Raw genomic sequence first — 17,063 nt, forward strand, 5'->3', positions numbered from 1 at the left:
TGAAATTAGATAAGATTTTCACAAAATTGTTAATTATGATTTTGAGGGAAAATATTTTTGCTTTTTTCAACATTCGACTATCATACTGTCTCAAGGTATACGTTCCCTGTGACATGACAGTGACTTGGTAACCACTGTCACCACAGAGCAAATACTCTGAGAGAGCTGCTGTGCAACAAAGACTGAAACAGTGAAGATGTAAGTCAGTCCAAAAGGACTATGTGGAGGGTTGATTAGGTCTCAGTCACAGGCAACAAGTAAAAGATTGTGAAGAGCATAAAGAAAACTGACATACGATTATTTTTTCTAGCGATCAATCAGAAATGAAATAGAATATCTGAAAACAAAATGCCTAGCCAGGCTATGCTTTCTCTATTTTTTTTCATACTTATATGTAGAAATGGCGATGAAGCCTAAGACTTTGAGATCTTGCGTAAACTGCTATAAATAGCAACAGCCATGCAAGACAAAACCTGAAATACTGCCTTTTTGGGGACCTTCTAATCTCTTTAGATATGCAAAGAACCTGTGTCTGTCTCTGTAAACAGTGACTTCAACAATTACAGATGGTAATTGGTGACTTAAAGAAAGCCAAGACTGTTATCCTACTTGAAGAGAAAAAAGCTCTAAAGAGAACTGACCTTCCACTTGCTTACAGCTCTGGATGTTCGTTTTAAGGTTTACCACCAGTGAAGTAATAACTTCTACGTCTGGATAAAATTACTGCAATACAGTCCTGCAAACATGAGGTTCTGGCTAAAAGCCTGCATCACTGTTCAGAATGCTGCAGATATCATGTTAGTTGCAATAACGGCTCTCAGATTTTAAATATTATTAGCTTTGTCTCTTCTAGATCTTGTAATTGACTTTATTTTGCCAAATATTTCTTGAGTGCACGCGTTTCGCTTTCAAACACACAATAGTGAACCTTGCTGCTGGTCAAGAAAAAGTAAATTAATCTTATTTTGCCTGCATTAAAACCAAAAATGCTTTAAGAGCTTAGAAATTTGAAAAAGGGACAGAAAATTTCTCAGTTTATTTATTCCACATATGCAGAAGACTCAATTGCAATTTTTAGTTGAGATGTTTTACTCTTTTACTAATTTTTTAAAAAAACCCCTTCAATATGATTTCTGCCACTCCAATAATTTAATGTTCCCTGGAAATACTATTATGATTTTCAGCCATAGAAACGGATGATTTTTTTTCCCCCCTGCAGTTAAATTTTCAGGTGAATTTGACTTCTGTAATTTAATTCCAATTTGTACATATCTTCTTTCAATAAAAAAGAAAAAAATCACTTTTCAAATATATGATTGGCATATTTACTGCATGTCCTGGTTTTGTTAAGAACAAGTTTCTCTTTTAGTGAATATACCTGTCAGCTAAAGCTTTCATATTAGCTGCATTTTCCTGAAAAGCCAGATACATGTTTTGGTAGACATGTTTTGGTATGCAAGGTCACTGGACTGATAAGGATGGATGTACATCTCACGAGAAGGGCAACGAGAAACAGGTGACCAGAAACTGACCAAAGAAATATAACATCCCATTCACGTGAATACTTCATATAAAAGTGGGAGATCATGAGGATCTCGTCCCTTTTTCCCTTTTCCTCATGGCCAACATTAGGAGAGGACCTTGTGAGTTGTCCCTGCGAACGGAGGCCTAGTGACAGACTGAATCCAGCTCTGGTTGGCTGCAGAGTCCAGTCCAGGACTTCCAGTGCCGACCCTGCAGTTGCTGGGACTTTCAAGATTGGTTTTGTATATTTTGTATTATTTTCTCTATTTTTATTGGTAGCATTAGTAAAACATTTTTAATTTTTCCAACTCTCTTCTCTCTGTCCTTCTTTCCCTCCCGATCACCTGTCCTGAGTGGGAAGGGGGGAGAGAGGGGGGCTGAAGGGGGAAGTGTTGGGGGGGAGAGGGGGTTAACAATACATCTGCCACAGTTTTATTGTCACCCCGCAATCAACACCTCAACACTGCATAATTGCAAACAACTACTGTGATTTCAGATGTTATACCTTTGCACAGAAAAGATAAATTAGCCTGCTCTTTACTTGCTTTGAGGCAAAAATGTTGTCTCCATCTCTCTTTATGCAATTAAAAAAATGTGCAAAATTGTTCTCCCAATATGTGTGAAGTTACTTTTTACCCCACTTAAAACGTTTATATATGAGCATGTACAAGGTATTATTATTATTAATATTAGATTGATTCAATTAAAAAATGCAAAATGGAATGGAACTGAAGCAAAATATGTATTCACAAAATGCCACAAAATGTGTTTCATTGCCTGTTACTATCAAATGGATATTAAAAAGATGTAAAACTGAAAATCCCAGCTTTTTAAATTCATCCTAAGATATGGCATAAATTGATAATGATGTAAATATGCTCTTCCTTCTGCATAATTTTCTAAGAAAACAGAAAATAAGAGGAGAAATAGTAGTAACAAGCTCAGTCTAACCAAGACCCCAAAAATCTATACTGAGGGACTTCTTGAAGAACTAACAAGCGCTATCAACACAAGGATCTTTTTACTCCACAGGGACTGTGGAAAGCACGAAAACTTCTGAAGCATCTGATGTTCAAGTGCAGCCAAAAGCAGCTTCAAGGTGCTGTTTGGCCGGATCATCAAATCTCAAGATACAACATATTTGATGACACTGAAGTCTGCATCCATCATAGTTATTATCCAATATAATTTCTTCTGGACAGATCAAGTCTCACCCACCTAGCATAATATGGAAAATGGGCTTCAGAACAAGAACGGAACCAATTCTGGCATGTGATCCTCTTTCCTCAATCTCTCTTGCCTTTTTATCCTTCACAGAAGAAACTAATATGCATGAAATAAATGAAGTGGAGAAACACCAGCTGGGCAGGAGAGACGGTACTAGGCAGAACAAACCATTGCAGCACGGGGACTGCGAAAGCATATTGCCAAGAAGAAAGGGGAAAATAGTTCTGATGGTTGTGTTTGTGTTTGGCAACATCCTGCTTACCTACCCCTCAGAACCAATGTACTGTGGGAGGGGCCATGGGAACTAAAACCACTTTGTTTTGCACCTTATAATAATGCAAACAAGAAAAAATGTCTGGAAAATCAGCTACAGGTGACTAGGTTAGCGTCTGTGTTCTTTATGAATGGAAGTATGCTACACTGGGGGAAAAAAAAAAAAAGTGGGAATGTCGCAGAACAGCCTGCCATCAACATGTTTGTATAGAGCTGCTGCAAGAAAAAGTCAGAATATTGTAACCTATGGAATTCAAGATAATTGTGGACGCAGGAGGTGCCTACCTTAAGAAGAAAAATTCATGTTGGGCATCTGATAACAAAGAGGTAATGCTGAATGGAAGGCAATCTGCACAGAGGTGAAGAGTCAGGGCAAATCTGGATGTCCTAAAAAGAGACAACACACAAATATATGTCACCTGTCAGGAATTAGGTGTAAAGAAATACTTTCTAAGGAAAGAAAATGTAAGACCTATTGAAAAGGAAAAAAACCAGGTAAACACAGTTTCTGAGCCAACGGATTTTCTAAAAATAATCCCATGTGATAAACAGTCCTGAAGATAAAGAGATCAACACTTGTCAGGAGGAAGCCAGTTCAACTTCTAGCTAATGCTTTCACTGGTGAAAAGGGTTTCCATTCCAGAAGTTTTTCAACAATCTGTATAACTCATATTCTTTCCTCTTTTTTACATGCCCGTTTCCTTCAATGCCCATGATAACGTATTTTTTTCCTTACAGAAACTTTTGGAGACATTGTTATCCAGAAGGCACATCTGCATGTTTTAATTGAAAATGTTGTCCTTTGGTTGGCATCAGTCCTTCTCATGTTTTGCTGCATGGTGTGAGCCAATGTGATTTCTGTTCATTGTCTTAACTGTCAAGACACCTCTGCATGTTAAGTGCCTATGTTCTCCACTGTACTGACCGATTTTCCAGGACTTTCCTGCTATTGCAGGTATCAAGGATATCTGTGAACTCTGTCTTTGCTAGCACGGATCACTTCACTCCTATTGTATGACTCCTACATACGATGCCTCTGCGATCCCATATGATCATTTTACTGGCAAAGCAGCTCAGCTGGGACAGAGTAAACTTCCTGCCATGCTGCTTTTTGGATCAGACCTACTACTCAGAAAAGTCGCCGTAAGTGTTCCAGTTCAGTTCCTCTTTACACAGAGAGGGTGGCTGTGGGTTTGGGGAGCAGTGCAGATGGCTTTTGTGCTTTGGTCACTTGTGTGCACAGTTCATGTAGGAAAAGAGTGGAGATCTCCTGCCAGTTTGTCCTCCGTTCAGACATGATGGCAGAGGCCTTGGGAGATCAAGATCCTCTGAAATGTTCTTAAAAACATGCTTTTCACTTTTGGTCAGCTCTGAATTGGTCAGGCAGTTGGACTAGATGATTGCTGCAGGCCCCTTCCAAGGGAAATAGTCCAGTCTAACACAACTAAGAGAAACTTGAAAAACTGTAAATAAGTTAGCTTCTCAAAGATATAAAGAATAGATTAAAAAATCCTGCAGACTATAAGGCCTCTGGTCATTTTAGGACAGCCTGCATACAAGACTGTTGGTTTTTTTTCTAAAAATCATGTCAAAGAAGACAATGTTAGGGTCCTGCGTGCATCTACTTTTAAGAAGTTGAGTTGGCTGAGTTTAGGAATTTAGCTTGCCAAGTCCAAAGGCAGGTCTTCCACTAGTAAGAGCTGCTATGAGGAAGGCTAGAAGCCTTCGTTCCTCCTTTTCCTTTGGAATCTACTTTTAAGCAGTCTTTACTGTTGGCCCCCTACACCTGCACCTGATCTGGTGCCTTCCGGATCTTGACCTGCACCCACTGTCTCAGCTTCCTGGCTTGCCCTGGGACCTGCTGCCTCACTGAGACCTTGCCAGGTGATCACTGGACTAAGCCTGACCCTGAGGGTCCAATCCTGGCTCCTTTTTGGTGACACTACTGTTCTCACCTGCCTTGATACTGTGCTCTGCTCCAGGGTTCCCTTCCCTTTCAGAGTGGCTGGCCCTCACTGTGCTCTGATAAGCAGTAACAAGCTCACAGCAGTCCTTTCAGATTTGCAACGCCATCTTTGCAGTGAAACGTCCAAAACTTTCAGGTGAAGATAGTGTAGGAGTAGTAATTAAATACATTCAAGTTACAGCGAAGATGTAGAGGAACCAGACATATCAACCTGAGACCTGTTTTGATGATTACAAATGTGTGGCTTGGTGTCCCGCTTAGCAAGTCCCCTCCTCTCCAGACTGGGTCTCCTCTGCCATCTAATGGGTAGCAGCCCTGGGAGTTTTCTGGTCAACCCGTCTCAGCCACGGCCTACAGCAGCTCCCTAAGATGGAACATCCCAGCTTCTCCCTGTGAATCGACTGCTCCTATTCCAACCTCTGCCTTCTAGGAATGAGAAGGACACACATTAGATTTTGGCTGGCGTCCCCAGCCAGCCTGTGGAGAAGCAGTCCTCCGACAGCCTGAACTCGCATGCAGACGCAGAGCCGCGTTTCTCGGCGCGCCTTCCCCTCAGCTCCAGATACGAGGTGTTTTATTTCCTCACTGAGAGCGAGCAGTCCTCCCTGACCAGTACAGGCCAGGAAGGCCACGCAGAAGCCTCTCCTCCCGCCGCTCTCAGGAACGGCCATGCCGACCCACACTGCCCCGGCCGGCAGGAACCCCCCCGGCGCGTCGCAGGTGGAGCAGCCCCCGCTCGGATGCGCATGCGCTGTGGGGAAACACCCAGCGCCGGGCACTTAAAGGGCCAATGGCTGCCGTACCCCACTTGTGGCACTGTGCACCCTCTGTTTCCCTGCCAGGGAGCCGCAGGCGGGGGTGCGCCCCCGCCTCCTCCGAGGTCAAGGCGTGTGTCGCGGGGCTGCCCGGCCGCGCCCGGCGCCGCACGGTTCTGCGGGGCCTTGGGTAGTGCGGGGTGGGCGAGGAGCAGGGCCCGGATCCCGCTGGGGGCGGGCGGGCGCTGGATTCTTTGGATTGCGGACGTCGCGGGCGAATAAAACACGCGGGCGGTAGAGCTGTCCCGGCTGCGTTCGTGTTGCTGGGGCGCTGGGAGGGCGAGGAGCGGAGCAGCGCCCCGCGCAGATGGAGCCCAGCAGCTGGACCGGCGACGCCAGGCCCGCCGGCACGCCGGTGGCCGTTGTGCTGCCGGCGGGCGGGAGCGGGGAGCGCCTGGGTGGTGCCACCCCCAAGCAGTTCTGCGCCGTGCAAGGGAGGCCGCTCGTCAGCTACACGGTGCAGGCGATGGAGAGGTAACGAGGCAGGCGCCGCTCGGCACCCGTCCGCGCCCTGCGGGCCTTCCCCTCCGCCGCGGCCTCTCGCCGCTTGGGGCCCGGCCGCCGGCTCTTGCCGACCCTGGGAAGCCGCTGGCGGCCGCCCACCGCCCTTGGCTCAGGCCCTGGGCGTCCGCGGTACCGCAGCTCTTTGGAGTGTTTGGTTTTGCGTGTCAGCAGGACCTGCCCTCCCCGCCCAGTCCACATGTGTGAGCAGTGACAGGGCGGGAGTGCTCTGAGCTGTGACCGGGCAGCCTCACTCGGGATGAGGATCACGAGGATGGAGCCAGGCTCTTCTCGGTGACAACCAATGATAAGGCAAGGGACAATGGGTGCAAACTGCAATACAGGAGGTTCCACTTAAATAGGAGAAACTTCCTCACAGTGAGGCTGACAGAGCCCTGGAGCAGGCTGCCCAAGGAGGTTGTGAAGTCTCCTCTAGGAACATTCAAAACCTGCCTGGACGCATTCTTGTGTAACCTCAAATAAGTGTTCCAGCTCCAGCAGGGGGATTGGACTAGATGATCTTTCCAGGTACCTTCCAATCCCTAACATTCTTTGAGAGGAGTTGGGCAGGGCTGGGTGCTTCCCCCTGTCCCAGCCTGGCGCTGGCACCGCCACCCATGGGGTCTTCTTGCTCCCCAGTGCTGCTGGTGCCTTGGAGCTGTGTTACTTTCCAGTGCTACTGGAGATCTGTTCAACGCCCTCAGCCTTGAAGCTCAAGGATTTCTGTAGCATCGGCTGGTTTGTTGAGCTAGGTGCCAGCTGTAGCCATTGGAGGGAGTCTTGATACAGTTCAGAGGGCTGGAAAAGATCTGTTCTCTCATAGGCTTTGGAGATGGTCTTAATGTTGCCTAGAGGCCTCGAAAGAGGATCCACTCTTCATAGTGAGACAACCTCAGTGGTCCACATCATTCTTATGCCCTCACCATGCAGTGGTGGTGGAACTCTTGGTCTCTGCAGGAAGCTCCGAGTTACTGGGCCAGAAGCTGATAGCTTGCATAGTGTGAGGCTGCATGCGTGACTTTCCTTTGTTTACATTGTAGCAAAGAATTTAAGTAATAGGATATCTTAGCAGTCAGGTTTTTCCTTTTCATAAGGCTGTTGAGTTCTAGGCATGTGACTGACAGTTAATATATTATTGTCAAATGTTAACATAATGTAAGTCTTGTATCTAGTGTCACTTGAAACGCTGCAGGTAGGAGTGGAGCATCAGCTGCACTCTGGATGTTTTGCAGTAACTTGTAGAGAAGCAAGCCTTTAGATTTTAGAGAGAATAAATGTGGATGAGTAGAGGGTGGTGAAAAGAAATGGAACTGCCAACATCTCCCAAAGTTCTTAACTCATGGAAACTTGTAGAACATCAAAATTGGGGCTCTTTTTCCATTCCCACCCAGAATGGCTTCCCTCAGGTCACTTGTTACTTTCTGAAAGAAATATTGCTTGTTTTCTTTATTTAATTTTCAACAGCAGTCAGTCACAAAGCTAAACACATCAGTAAGTAAAAACTCCAGTCCAAAGCTTGTCACAGCTGTAGCTTCTGCCAAAATGTCATGGGAATCTACAGTGAAGAATAATATCCTCAGTGTATTGGAGACCTGGAAAAGAGAACAGAGTGAGATTTGGGAAGGAAATTATATTCATAGGAAAATAAAACGTTATTTGTTAAAAAAACCCTTCTTTAGTTTTTGCTGCCAGTGAGCTACAGGAAAATGACAGTTCTTTAGGCAATAATATTATATTTATGTCTTAAAGCTGCAAAAAATTAGAAGGTTGAATTCTAATTGTTCAGGCCAACCAGGCACATGATCACAAGTTGATTGTGCAAGTAACAACCTAGTGCTTCTGCTTGACTTTAGGAGTGTAATAACTGGTGCCAGTACTGTCACAGGCATCTCCGTACTGGAGTGTCTGTGTGTATGGGGAGTTGGGAACAGATGTACTCTAAAGCTTGGAATGGCTTGGATTTTCATCTCCACACTTTTACTTTGATCTCTGAAACTGCAAAGGAGATACCTTGTTCTTACTTTATGCCAATGTATGCGTGAAAATGTAATATTGAGGAAATGCAGTTTGTCACATTACCTATCACCCAGAAGTGGCAGATTTTCTGTGTTTAGTTTGATACTATCTTCTAAAGTCTGTCGTTTACCTGATGTAATTGAATGAATCATTGGCTCATTAACCTGTAACTTTATGCCTTTTTTAATCTGGAAAAAATGCGGCAACATATAGATGGAAATACATGAGCAAATTGAGAATTTGCAGCTGGTTTGCATGTGCTTTTTAAAAAATCGGGAGAAAAAGATTTTGACACTGTTCAGCTGAAAGTAGTGAGAATCTTAAATATTGATGTGGAAAAATTGGCAGACGAGAGCAGACATGAATGAATAAGCAACACATCCTGTTGCATGGGAGGACAGCATGTGGAATGTTGGCCTGCCAATAATAATCAAAGATTATGTCCTTAGGAAGAAAAGGTGAAAAGCAATGGGGTGAGGAGAAATGATTGGTTTTTTATTGCCAGTACAGTGGTGCTGATAGGAAGGTCAGGTCCTATCTTGGGGATAAAATTAAAGTGTATTAGAGAAGTTAAATCTCTTTTTTTTTTTTTTTTCCATTTGATTTGTTTTTACTTTTGTTGAATTATGTAAGGCTTTTGTATCAAGTTCAACAGGACTAGAATGGCATTCTTCCCTTTTGCTTCTGTATGGACTAGTGGGTTGTGGTTTTTGTTAGTTTGTTTGGGTATGTTTGTTTTTGTTTGTTTTTATTTTCTTATTGAGGTGTGTGTTTGCTTAGAATAGAACCTTTCCAATTTGCTTTCTGAGACAGGCAGGAATCTCAGGTCCGTCTGCACATTCAGACAAATATTTTAATAATATTAATAGCATATTAAAAGTGTGGGACAAATAAGCTGCTGCTATTCTTGCGGTGCTCATATTCCAGTAGTTGTTGAAAGTATGGTGAGACGTTATGAAAGAGGAAAGAGAAAAGCAGAGTTAACATGTTTACTGGCAGAATAAAAATTTTCTGTAAAGGTTTCAGACAGCTTTGTTTACTTTGCTTACTCTAATGTAATCTCTTAAACAGGTGACCTGATATATTTAAAAAAGAAAAAAAAAAAAATCACCTGGGGGAGCTTCCAAAAATCACCTCTTCAGAAGTGTTTTGTGTAGTTTATTTGCCAAGTATTTGTCCCTGTTGGCTGGTGCATGTTCACTTGCTCTACAGGTCACACAATTACAGTTTTGTTAAATATATCCATTGTGATAGTTCATTTTGTCCAGTTATCTCTAGCTTATTCTTAAAATTGCTTATGAGCTAATATAATCATAGCAAACAATCCGATTGTTTTAACTTTATTAAGATATCTTTGTTATCTTGCCTGACTAATAAGGAACATTTTCTTTCAGGAAAAAAAGAGATGGCTTCTGTACATGAGATGCTCAAAACTTCCTTAATATACCTGTGAAACTTTTCAGGCTTAAATTTTTGTACTGTAAAATATACATATGTAGTCATATATATATATGTTTTTTTTCTTATCATAAAACCATTAGGGAGCAAAAGGAAATTTGCGTTCTGCAAGTGCATTTTGTTCTTGACTTTTTTTTTTCTCATTCAGCACTTGAATAACATGATCAGCAAGAGTAACATAAATCTTTACCTTGTACCTCTAAAGAGTTTCTGTGGCAGTGAAAAGTCATATCTTACAGTGCTACAGCCGTCTCAGCAGTGCCTGTCTGGTTCTGGCCTTGTTTTGCTGATAAAACTGTTGATTCAAGTAGCTCACGTGTTAGATGGGTTGTTACTGGTCTGGATAGGAGTTGCAAGAAACTGTGAGTATTTAAACAGTGTGTCAAATTGAAGGCTCAGGGCTGGTTTATATGTGAGTGAACTAACAGAAGGTTAAACCTCAGTCAAACCTATACCTGAACAAGCCATTTAGGTGATGGAGTCTCGAAGCTTAACTCACTGGTTATTTAATTTCCTCTGCAGTCTGTGATGTCATGTGGTAGCTTAATCTGTTGCTGAGTTAATGAGCTCCTGTACTTTGAGTTCTAGCTTAGCTAATATAAATACTGTTGTTTGAAATTGAATGGAACAACACTATTTTCTGCTAGGCAGCTGATTGGTCTGTCTGTCTGTAGGTGATGACCAGAAGGACAGTCACAGGAAAAAAAAACCGCATAGTCCTTTTCTGCTGCATTGTTTTCCTCCTAGTGAGGCCTTCCCAAGTTAAGGGATTGTAACTGGAGTTGTTGCTTGTATTTCATTTGATCAGACCTGATTTAGAACCGCAGCAGATGTTGTATGGAAGCACTGGCATTCTGTATTTAGTGCTTGTTAAAGTACATCGACGGACAGTATTCCGATGTTTTTCATGACTTGTGCTGATTCTTTCTGAAGCTTGCGTTTTCTTGATCTAATATTAGTTATAAAATGGAAAAGGTGTATTCTATTTTTAAACTGCCTTTGAGCAAATCCTGAGCTGCTTATTATTTTAGTATGAAATCTTTCTGAAGAAAAGGCTGTGACAAATTGAAAGAGGAAAAAAAAAGATCCATTTACTGCCAGATTGAGTGTATACTGATATCTTTCTACTTCATTAGAACACTTTGCAGCATTTCCATAAGCTGATCTTTAAAAGAGTAAGCACCTGTGTGTTGCACAGTTCTCATTTGTGAGAATTTGTAGCATACTTTAGAAAATTAGTACTTTTCATGACTTTTAGAAATCAGTTCTGATGGGTCATGTTAGGCTTCAAAGCCAAAGCTCTTCTTGTATCTAATCAGTCTTTATACTCCTATATGAACAGGTTGCTTCTCTGAATCCCAGCGCTAATTATAGAATATTAGTTGAGAGTGAGTTTAAGGAGGACATACTCCAGTTTATAAATGTGTTTATCCAGACACAGGGTGGAGCTGTGACCGCATCCTGTCACTTTTCGGTACCACTGGAAGCCTTGAGCCATTCCACCCCTGCCCCATGCAGAGTTTTATCATAGCCTGGCCAGTACTTCTGTTCTCTTCCCTTCTTCTCAGAAGATGCTGTGTACTACCCAGTTGGCTCATAATCTGTTTCATTTGCCTCCAGAATGGAAAATGTCGGTGTTTTTACACAGTCACTGGTGGATGTGCAGACTATCCACTGTTACTGGGAACTGTGCAAGGCTATAGCCTATCTGCAAATAGAACTGCATAGTTCTTTTTTAGTGTGAAATAGCTCTTGAACTTGGCTTTTTAAGCCACAGACTCTCAATATTCAAAAGAACTGAGATGAATCCAATTAGTTTGTCCTAGTTCCGAGTTAAAGTCCTGCAGAGGTGCTAAGCTTGGTGGCTAAACATAAGGCTATGCCAGGACTCATTGGAGAGATTTGAAAACCTTTTGTTGAATGTGTGGTGAGTGACAAGATGAAATGAAACTTGAACCCATATGACTTCAGATTTTACATTTGAACAACTTCAATACTTAAAAAATGATGAGAATATGTTGGTTTGGCTCTCTTTTCTGCCTTTGTTAATAATAAAATGAACATAAGGACAAATATTTTTCTTTTGAAGAATTCTAATAGCACTTCAGTCTATTTTTAGTTTTAATAGTAATTTTAACATGCATTGAAATATTTTACCATGGAGTTGTATTAATTACAAAAATATATGGAAGGTGGAAGATGCTCTGTTCCACATAGTTCTAGTGGAGTGGTTTGTATCACAGATAACTTCCCTTTTGGAGTAAGGAATCCTAGGCGATGCCTTCTCATGTGTTACTGCAGAAACCAATAGCTTAAGTCTGTGTTTTTTGGAACTGTAAATTTCTGACTCTTAATTTTCGAACTGAAAGTATTTAGTACCTTTGTCTTGTGTCTGCAAAATTAGTTTCAATAGCTTTACTAGTTTTAGTTAGGAGAATATACATACCGTATTAGTTTTCCTTCGTAGTTGGATCTGTAGGCTACATGAGGAATTTTATTACAGTAAATTGTTTTTGTAATCCTTCCTCATCCGATGAGTTTCTTGTCTGTTATACTAAAAACCCTTCTGTCATCTGTGCAGACAGAGAAAGGAAATAAAATGATTAAAAATCCTTTTAAATGCACTCTATGTAGCATTTAGGACATAAGACACTGAAATAACTGGATTTGAATTATAGCATTTCTGTTATTTTCAAGTACAGTATGCCACATGTGACTATAATTTGTATTCCTAGGCCCTTTGACACAAGTATGACCTCAGCTTAACTTCTGTTATGTCTGGTTTCACTCTTGTGAGTTGTGGGTCATTCTCCCCCTCCACACGACCCCTGTTGTAGAGCTAGGCTGATACCAACAGTACAAGCTTGGAGTTCTCTAAAAATATTCTTTTCATATTACTGTAATTTTGCCTAGCATAGCTATGTTTTTACATTTTGCTAGCTTGCTAGAGCAGAAACCTTTGTGTGTTGTGTTTTTTGGTTTTTTTCCAAACTACCTGGCTAATGATTTCTGTCAATATTCAAGTATCACAATTTTGATTCATTAGAAATCTGTCGTGCCTGTCTTGATAGTGATCTTTGTTTCAGAGTTTTTTGTGATCCTCTTATTCATTTGGATGCAGTGTACCTGCACAGTAGAACATGGAATACTCCAGGTCTCAGGATTTACCAATTTATTGGAGACTGAGTTTAGAGAAAGCTGAAAATAACAAAGTGTAGCTGATGGATTTAGAAATTATGTTTGAAGCTAGGAATGAGACTGTTTTGAAGGCTTTTGGAAGGGTTATCAGAAGGTGCACTTTTTTTTTTTAACCTCTTCTCTCTGCAAACTGATTGTTGGAAGCAAGTCTCTTCCTGGAATTCCAGTTACTTCAGTTGACGTCCATGTATTGGTAGAGATCCTCTAATGTAGCTCTCCCTTCAGGGATGGAGTGCTTATACGGACACAAAAATGGACTTTGAGTATTTTGACATATGCTTTGTTTAGCCATCTTGAATTTCTTTTGATATGAATTTCCTTGTTTCATGGAGATCTGTGCTTTTATTTAGTCATTCATGTCTACTTCCTCTGTTTTTGTACTATTTCTTCTAGGATAAGTTGGATATCTGACATCATTGTGGTGGTGTCTTCTGAAAAGATCGAAACAATGAAGGCTATAATTGAAAAATATGGCCACAAAAGAGTTATGATAGTAAAAGGTGGAATAACTCGTCACCGGTCAATTTTCAATGGACTGAAAGTATTTACAGAGAATGAATTTTCCAACCATCTGCTCCAGAAGCCAGAAGTAGTGATTATCCATGATGCTGTGAGGCCATTTGTTGAAGAAGATATTCTTTCAAAAGTGGTTATGGCTGCTAAAGAACATGGGGTATGTACTATATAGCAATGGAACTCTGCAGTGTTCTTCATATGATTGATAAATAAGGTTTTTGTAGCAATTGTATTATGCTAATTTGTAAGCAGAACAGATTGAGAATCCCTGTTATGTGGAGAGGTCAGGTGGGGGAGGGAGACATTTTAAAGTGTTACAGGCATTATTTGCTGTGGGGAATAATTATCACCATAGAGACTGTCAGTAACAGATTGAATTAACCAGCAATTTGTTAGTTGAAAGCTAAATTACATAAACATAGTTTACCTATTTTTCCATGCAGAATTCTAACCTAATACTAGAGTAGTTCAATTAGTGATTATTAATAGTAGCCTAAGAGACCACTGCGTTGGTTGACTTGCAAACTTCATGTGTTTTCATCTCAAACTTTTATGAAAATCCTGAATAAATGGCAAGACAGCTATCTGTATTAAGGGTAATTTTTTTCTAGAATCTGTAAGCATAGCAAACTGCTGGGAAAAAGGGGAAATAAGAAGCCTCCAACCATAGGTTAGAGATTCTCCTTGTTCATCTCTCCATTTGAGGACTGGGAATATTCCTAGAAACTAGACAGATTTCTGAGAAAGTGAGTGATATCTGAGGGGGAAGAGTTGGAAGAAGTGTTATGGAAGTACAATTATTAAGAGTTATTTATGGCATACACTAGCAACAAGAGGAACTGGTGGAAAAAGTGGCTGACTAGGAGAGAGATGTAAGAAATCACCACTTAGTCGCAGGCTTGTCTGTACGATTTGCTGTCTTTACCTTGTACTTCAGTTCTCCATTAATAAGACAGTAGAAAGCTTCTCTTCTTCAAGGAGATGATTTGAGGTAGAAGTCATTAGTGACAGCAGATTGTTTGGGTGTTAGAAAGCTAGGAAAATTACCACTGAATGTGTTTTTCAGGAATTGGAGTAAAAGATAAGCTAATTGACAAATGATTTGCAACTTTGACAGTGGAATAAAGAGTCCAAAGCATGAATTGTGGTATTTCCGTAGTGCTCCTCCACCTTTATTTTAAATCTCAATGTCGAAGGGGAACGTATGACTTGTTAAAATATTTATTGTGAAAATTAAATGATGTAAGGTCTCAGAAAATTATGTTAGAAATCTAAATATATATTTGGCTTCTTTACTTGTAGGCCTCTACTTTTGTAGATTGGCTTAATGAGAAAGGACAATAAAACAGAAACTGTGTTCTCTTGTTTTCAGTGATACAGAACATAGTTTCCAGTAATTAACACTTAGATTCCGTTAGAATTTTAACAACGTTTTTGGCCTTTCTCATATAGCACAAAATAGCTTTCTGGAATTGATTCTCTGCCAAAGACTTAAAAATAGATCCCCTTTGTAAGTCTGTTCAATGAGACTATTTGAGAGTAGTAGAAGAATGGGGTTAAATTGTACTGCTGTTGAGTTGAAATAATAACTGTTTTCTGAATGTGTTTGTGCTTAGGTGTCTTTGCATGTTAAGGTATATCATACCTCGTTTGTCTTGAAGTTTAACATGTTCACTTTTTCTTGAAACTTGTGTGATGTTAATGTAATGTTTTTCCTGGTTTTCTTTTTAATTTGGTATAAGACATTTTCAGTAAAACAGTAGGGAATCAAGGTAGTCTCCATTGACCTTCTCAAGGCAGTATACTTTAGTTCATCTGAACTTCTGACTGATAAGTATTTCCTTACCTAAATCACTGATGTATCATTTGATCTCAAAAAGATAATCTTATACATCTGTCATAGTCTTTTCCATTGTATAATATCTGTCTGCAATGTGTGTGGTATCTGTTGGCTTCGTGTGCTGGCTTAGATGAACTGAATTCAGTGAGGCTGGGCCATCAGAGAAGTGGACTATGAAAGCTGTTAGCTATTGACATTACCTAATGAAGTATTTGGATTAAGGGAACATGAGAAGAACTTCACTTTATGTAACAAATTGGAAAAGCTTCCTGCCAGAGAGAGGTGGCTGTTTTTGCTTGACAGGTACAGAATTCTGAAGAACTGAATGACTGGAAAGCTGAGACCCTTTCTCAAGACTGACATGCATGGTTTTGAATATCAGAGAAATAGATTGAGAGAAGCTATCATCTTTAGTTCTTCCTATAGTCAAATTCTTTGCATATCTAAAAGGGAGTAAATTCTTCAATCTTTCAGTAAAGAAAGTAATTACTTCCTTTTGCATTATGTAGAAAGGTACAAAACTTGGCAGAAACATTATATTAAATCCCTAGTGTAATAGGGATAATACCGTACTGTTGTTCATCTGCATACCATATAGATAACATAATTATGAGAAGCTTTAATGTTCTTTAAAATGGCAATTGATCAAGTGAGTGATTGCAGTTCTATCTGCCAATTGTCAGACAAATAAACTGCTTTATTATACTTACTAATCAGTTTGTTATTTGCCTGTAGGAATCAAAATGCGCACCTTATCCAGAACTAATAAATTATGCCTTAAATCCGCCAAACAATCCCTTGATTATGTGAAAATATTACTTTGTAACCAATTAACTTCCATGTATGTTTTTGGGGTAATTTTGTATTTAAAATTACATGTTTCTAGAAACAAATTCTTTATTGCTTGTAAAAGTTGGGAAAAGGGGAAGCTTCAGAAGGCAACAGTCCAGAGCCTCTAGCATTATCTCATTGCCAACATTACATTTTAAAGAACATAACTAAAAAGAAAAATGCTTACAAGAAAAGAAATCAGGAAGGTGGGGGAGGGAACTTCTCAGTTCTGCTACTGAGAGTTTAAAAAGAAAAAAGAAGAGGCACATACAGTCAGACTCCTTTTCTCTAGTTAAACTAGATTTGAAAGTACAGTTTATTTCTCTGAAGAGACAGAATCAAAATGGCGTTTGTAAAAGCTGGTTGCTGGAAGTTTTCTAGCACTATTACTTAATTCTCAGCTTTAGCGAGGTTCTGAATAAAGCATATGTAGCAATACAGATGTACAGTGCTACTCAGTCTCAGGGATTCTTATTCGCATGAATCACAGAATGGTTGGGTTTGGAAGGGACCTCTGGAGATCATGTAGTCCAACCCATCTGCTGAAGCAGGTTCTTCCAGAGCAGATTGCACAGGAATTTGTCCCGTGGGTTTGAATGTCTCCAGAGAAGGAGACTCCACAACCTCTCTGGGCAGCCTGTTCCAGTGCTCTGGCACCCTCAAAGTAAAGAATTTTTTCCTCACATTCAGATGGAACCTTCTATGCTTCAGTCTGTGCCTGTTGCCCCTCATACTATCACTGGACATCACTGAAAGGAGTCTAGTCCCATCCTCTTGGCATCTGCCCTTGAGGTATTTCTAAACATTTATAAGATCCCCTCTCTGCCTTCTCTTCTCCAGGCTGAGCAGACCCAGCTCTCTCAGTCTCTTCTCCTAAGAAAGGTGGTCTAGGCCCCTC

At 40.7% G+C, this 17,063-nt stretch overlaps 1 protein-coding gene across 5 annotated transcripts in view; it reads left to right on the plus strand.

Annotated features, from left to right (window-relative positions):
- The first annotated feature begins 6,112 nt into the window (after positions 1–6,112).
- CRPPA (CDP-L-ribitol pyrophosphorylase A) overlaps positions 6,113–17,063 on the plus strand; it is a 119,900-nt gene continuing 108,949 nt past the window's right edge. For 4 of the 5 annotated variants that reach the window (XM_065832310.2, XM_071805084.1, XM_071805083.1 and 1 more), the window contains exons 1-2: positions 6,113–6,279; positions 13,372–13,651. In XM_065832310.2, coding sequence (XP_065688382.1) covers positions 6,113–6,279; positions 13,372–13,651 — 447 coding nt within the window. Of the gene's footprint in view, positions 6,280–6,700; positions 6,835–13,371; positions 13,652–17,063 lie in introns of those variants that run through there. The other variant, XM_071805085.1, reaches the window with a different exon arrangement.

This window comes from Patagioenas fasciata, chromosome 2 (assembly GCF_037038585.1).
Source record: "Patagioenas fasciata isolate bPatFas1 chromosome 2, bPatFas1.hap1, whole genome shotgun sequence".
Classification (NCBI taxonomy): Eukaryota; Metazoa; Chordata; class Aves; order Columbiformes; family Columbidae; genus Patagioenas; species Patagioenas fasciata.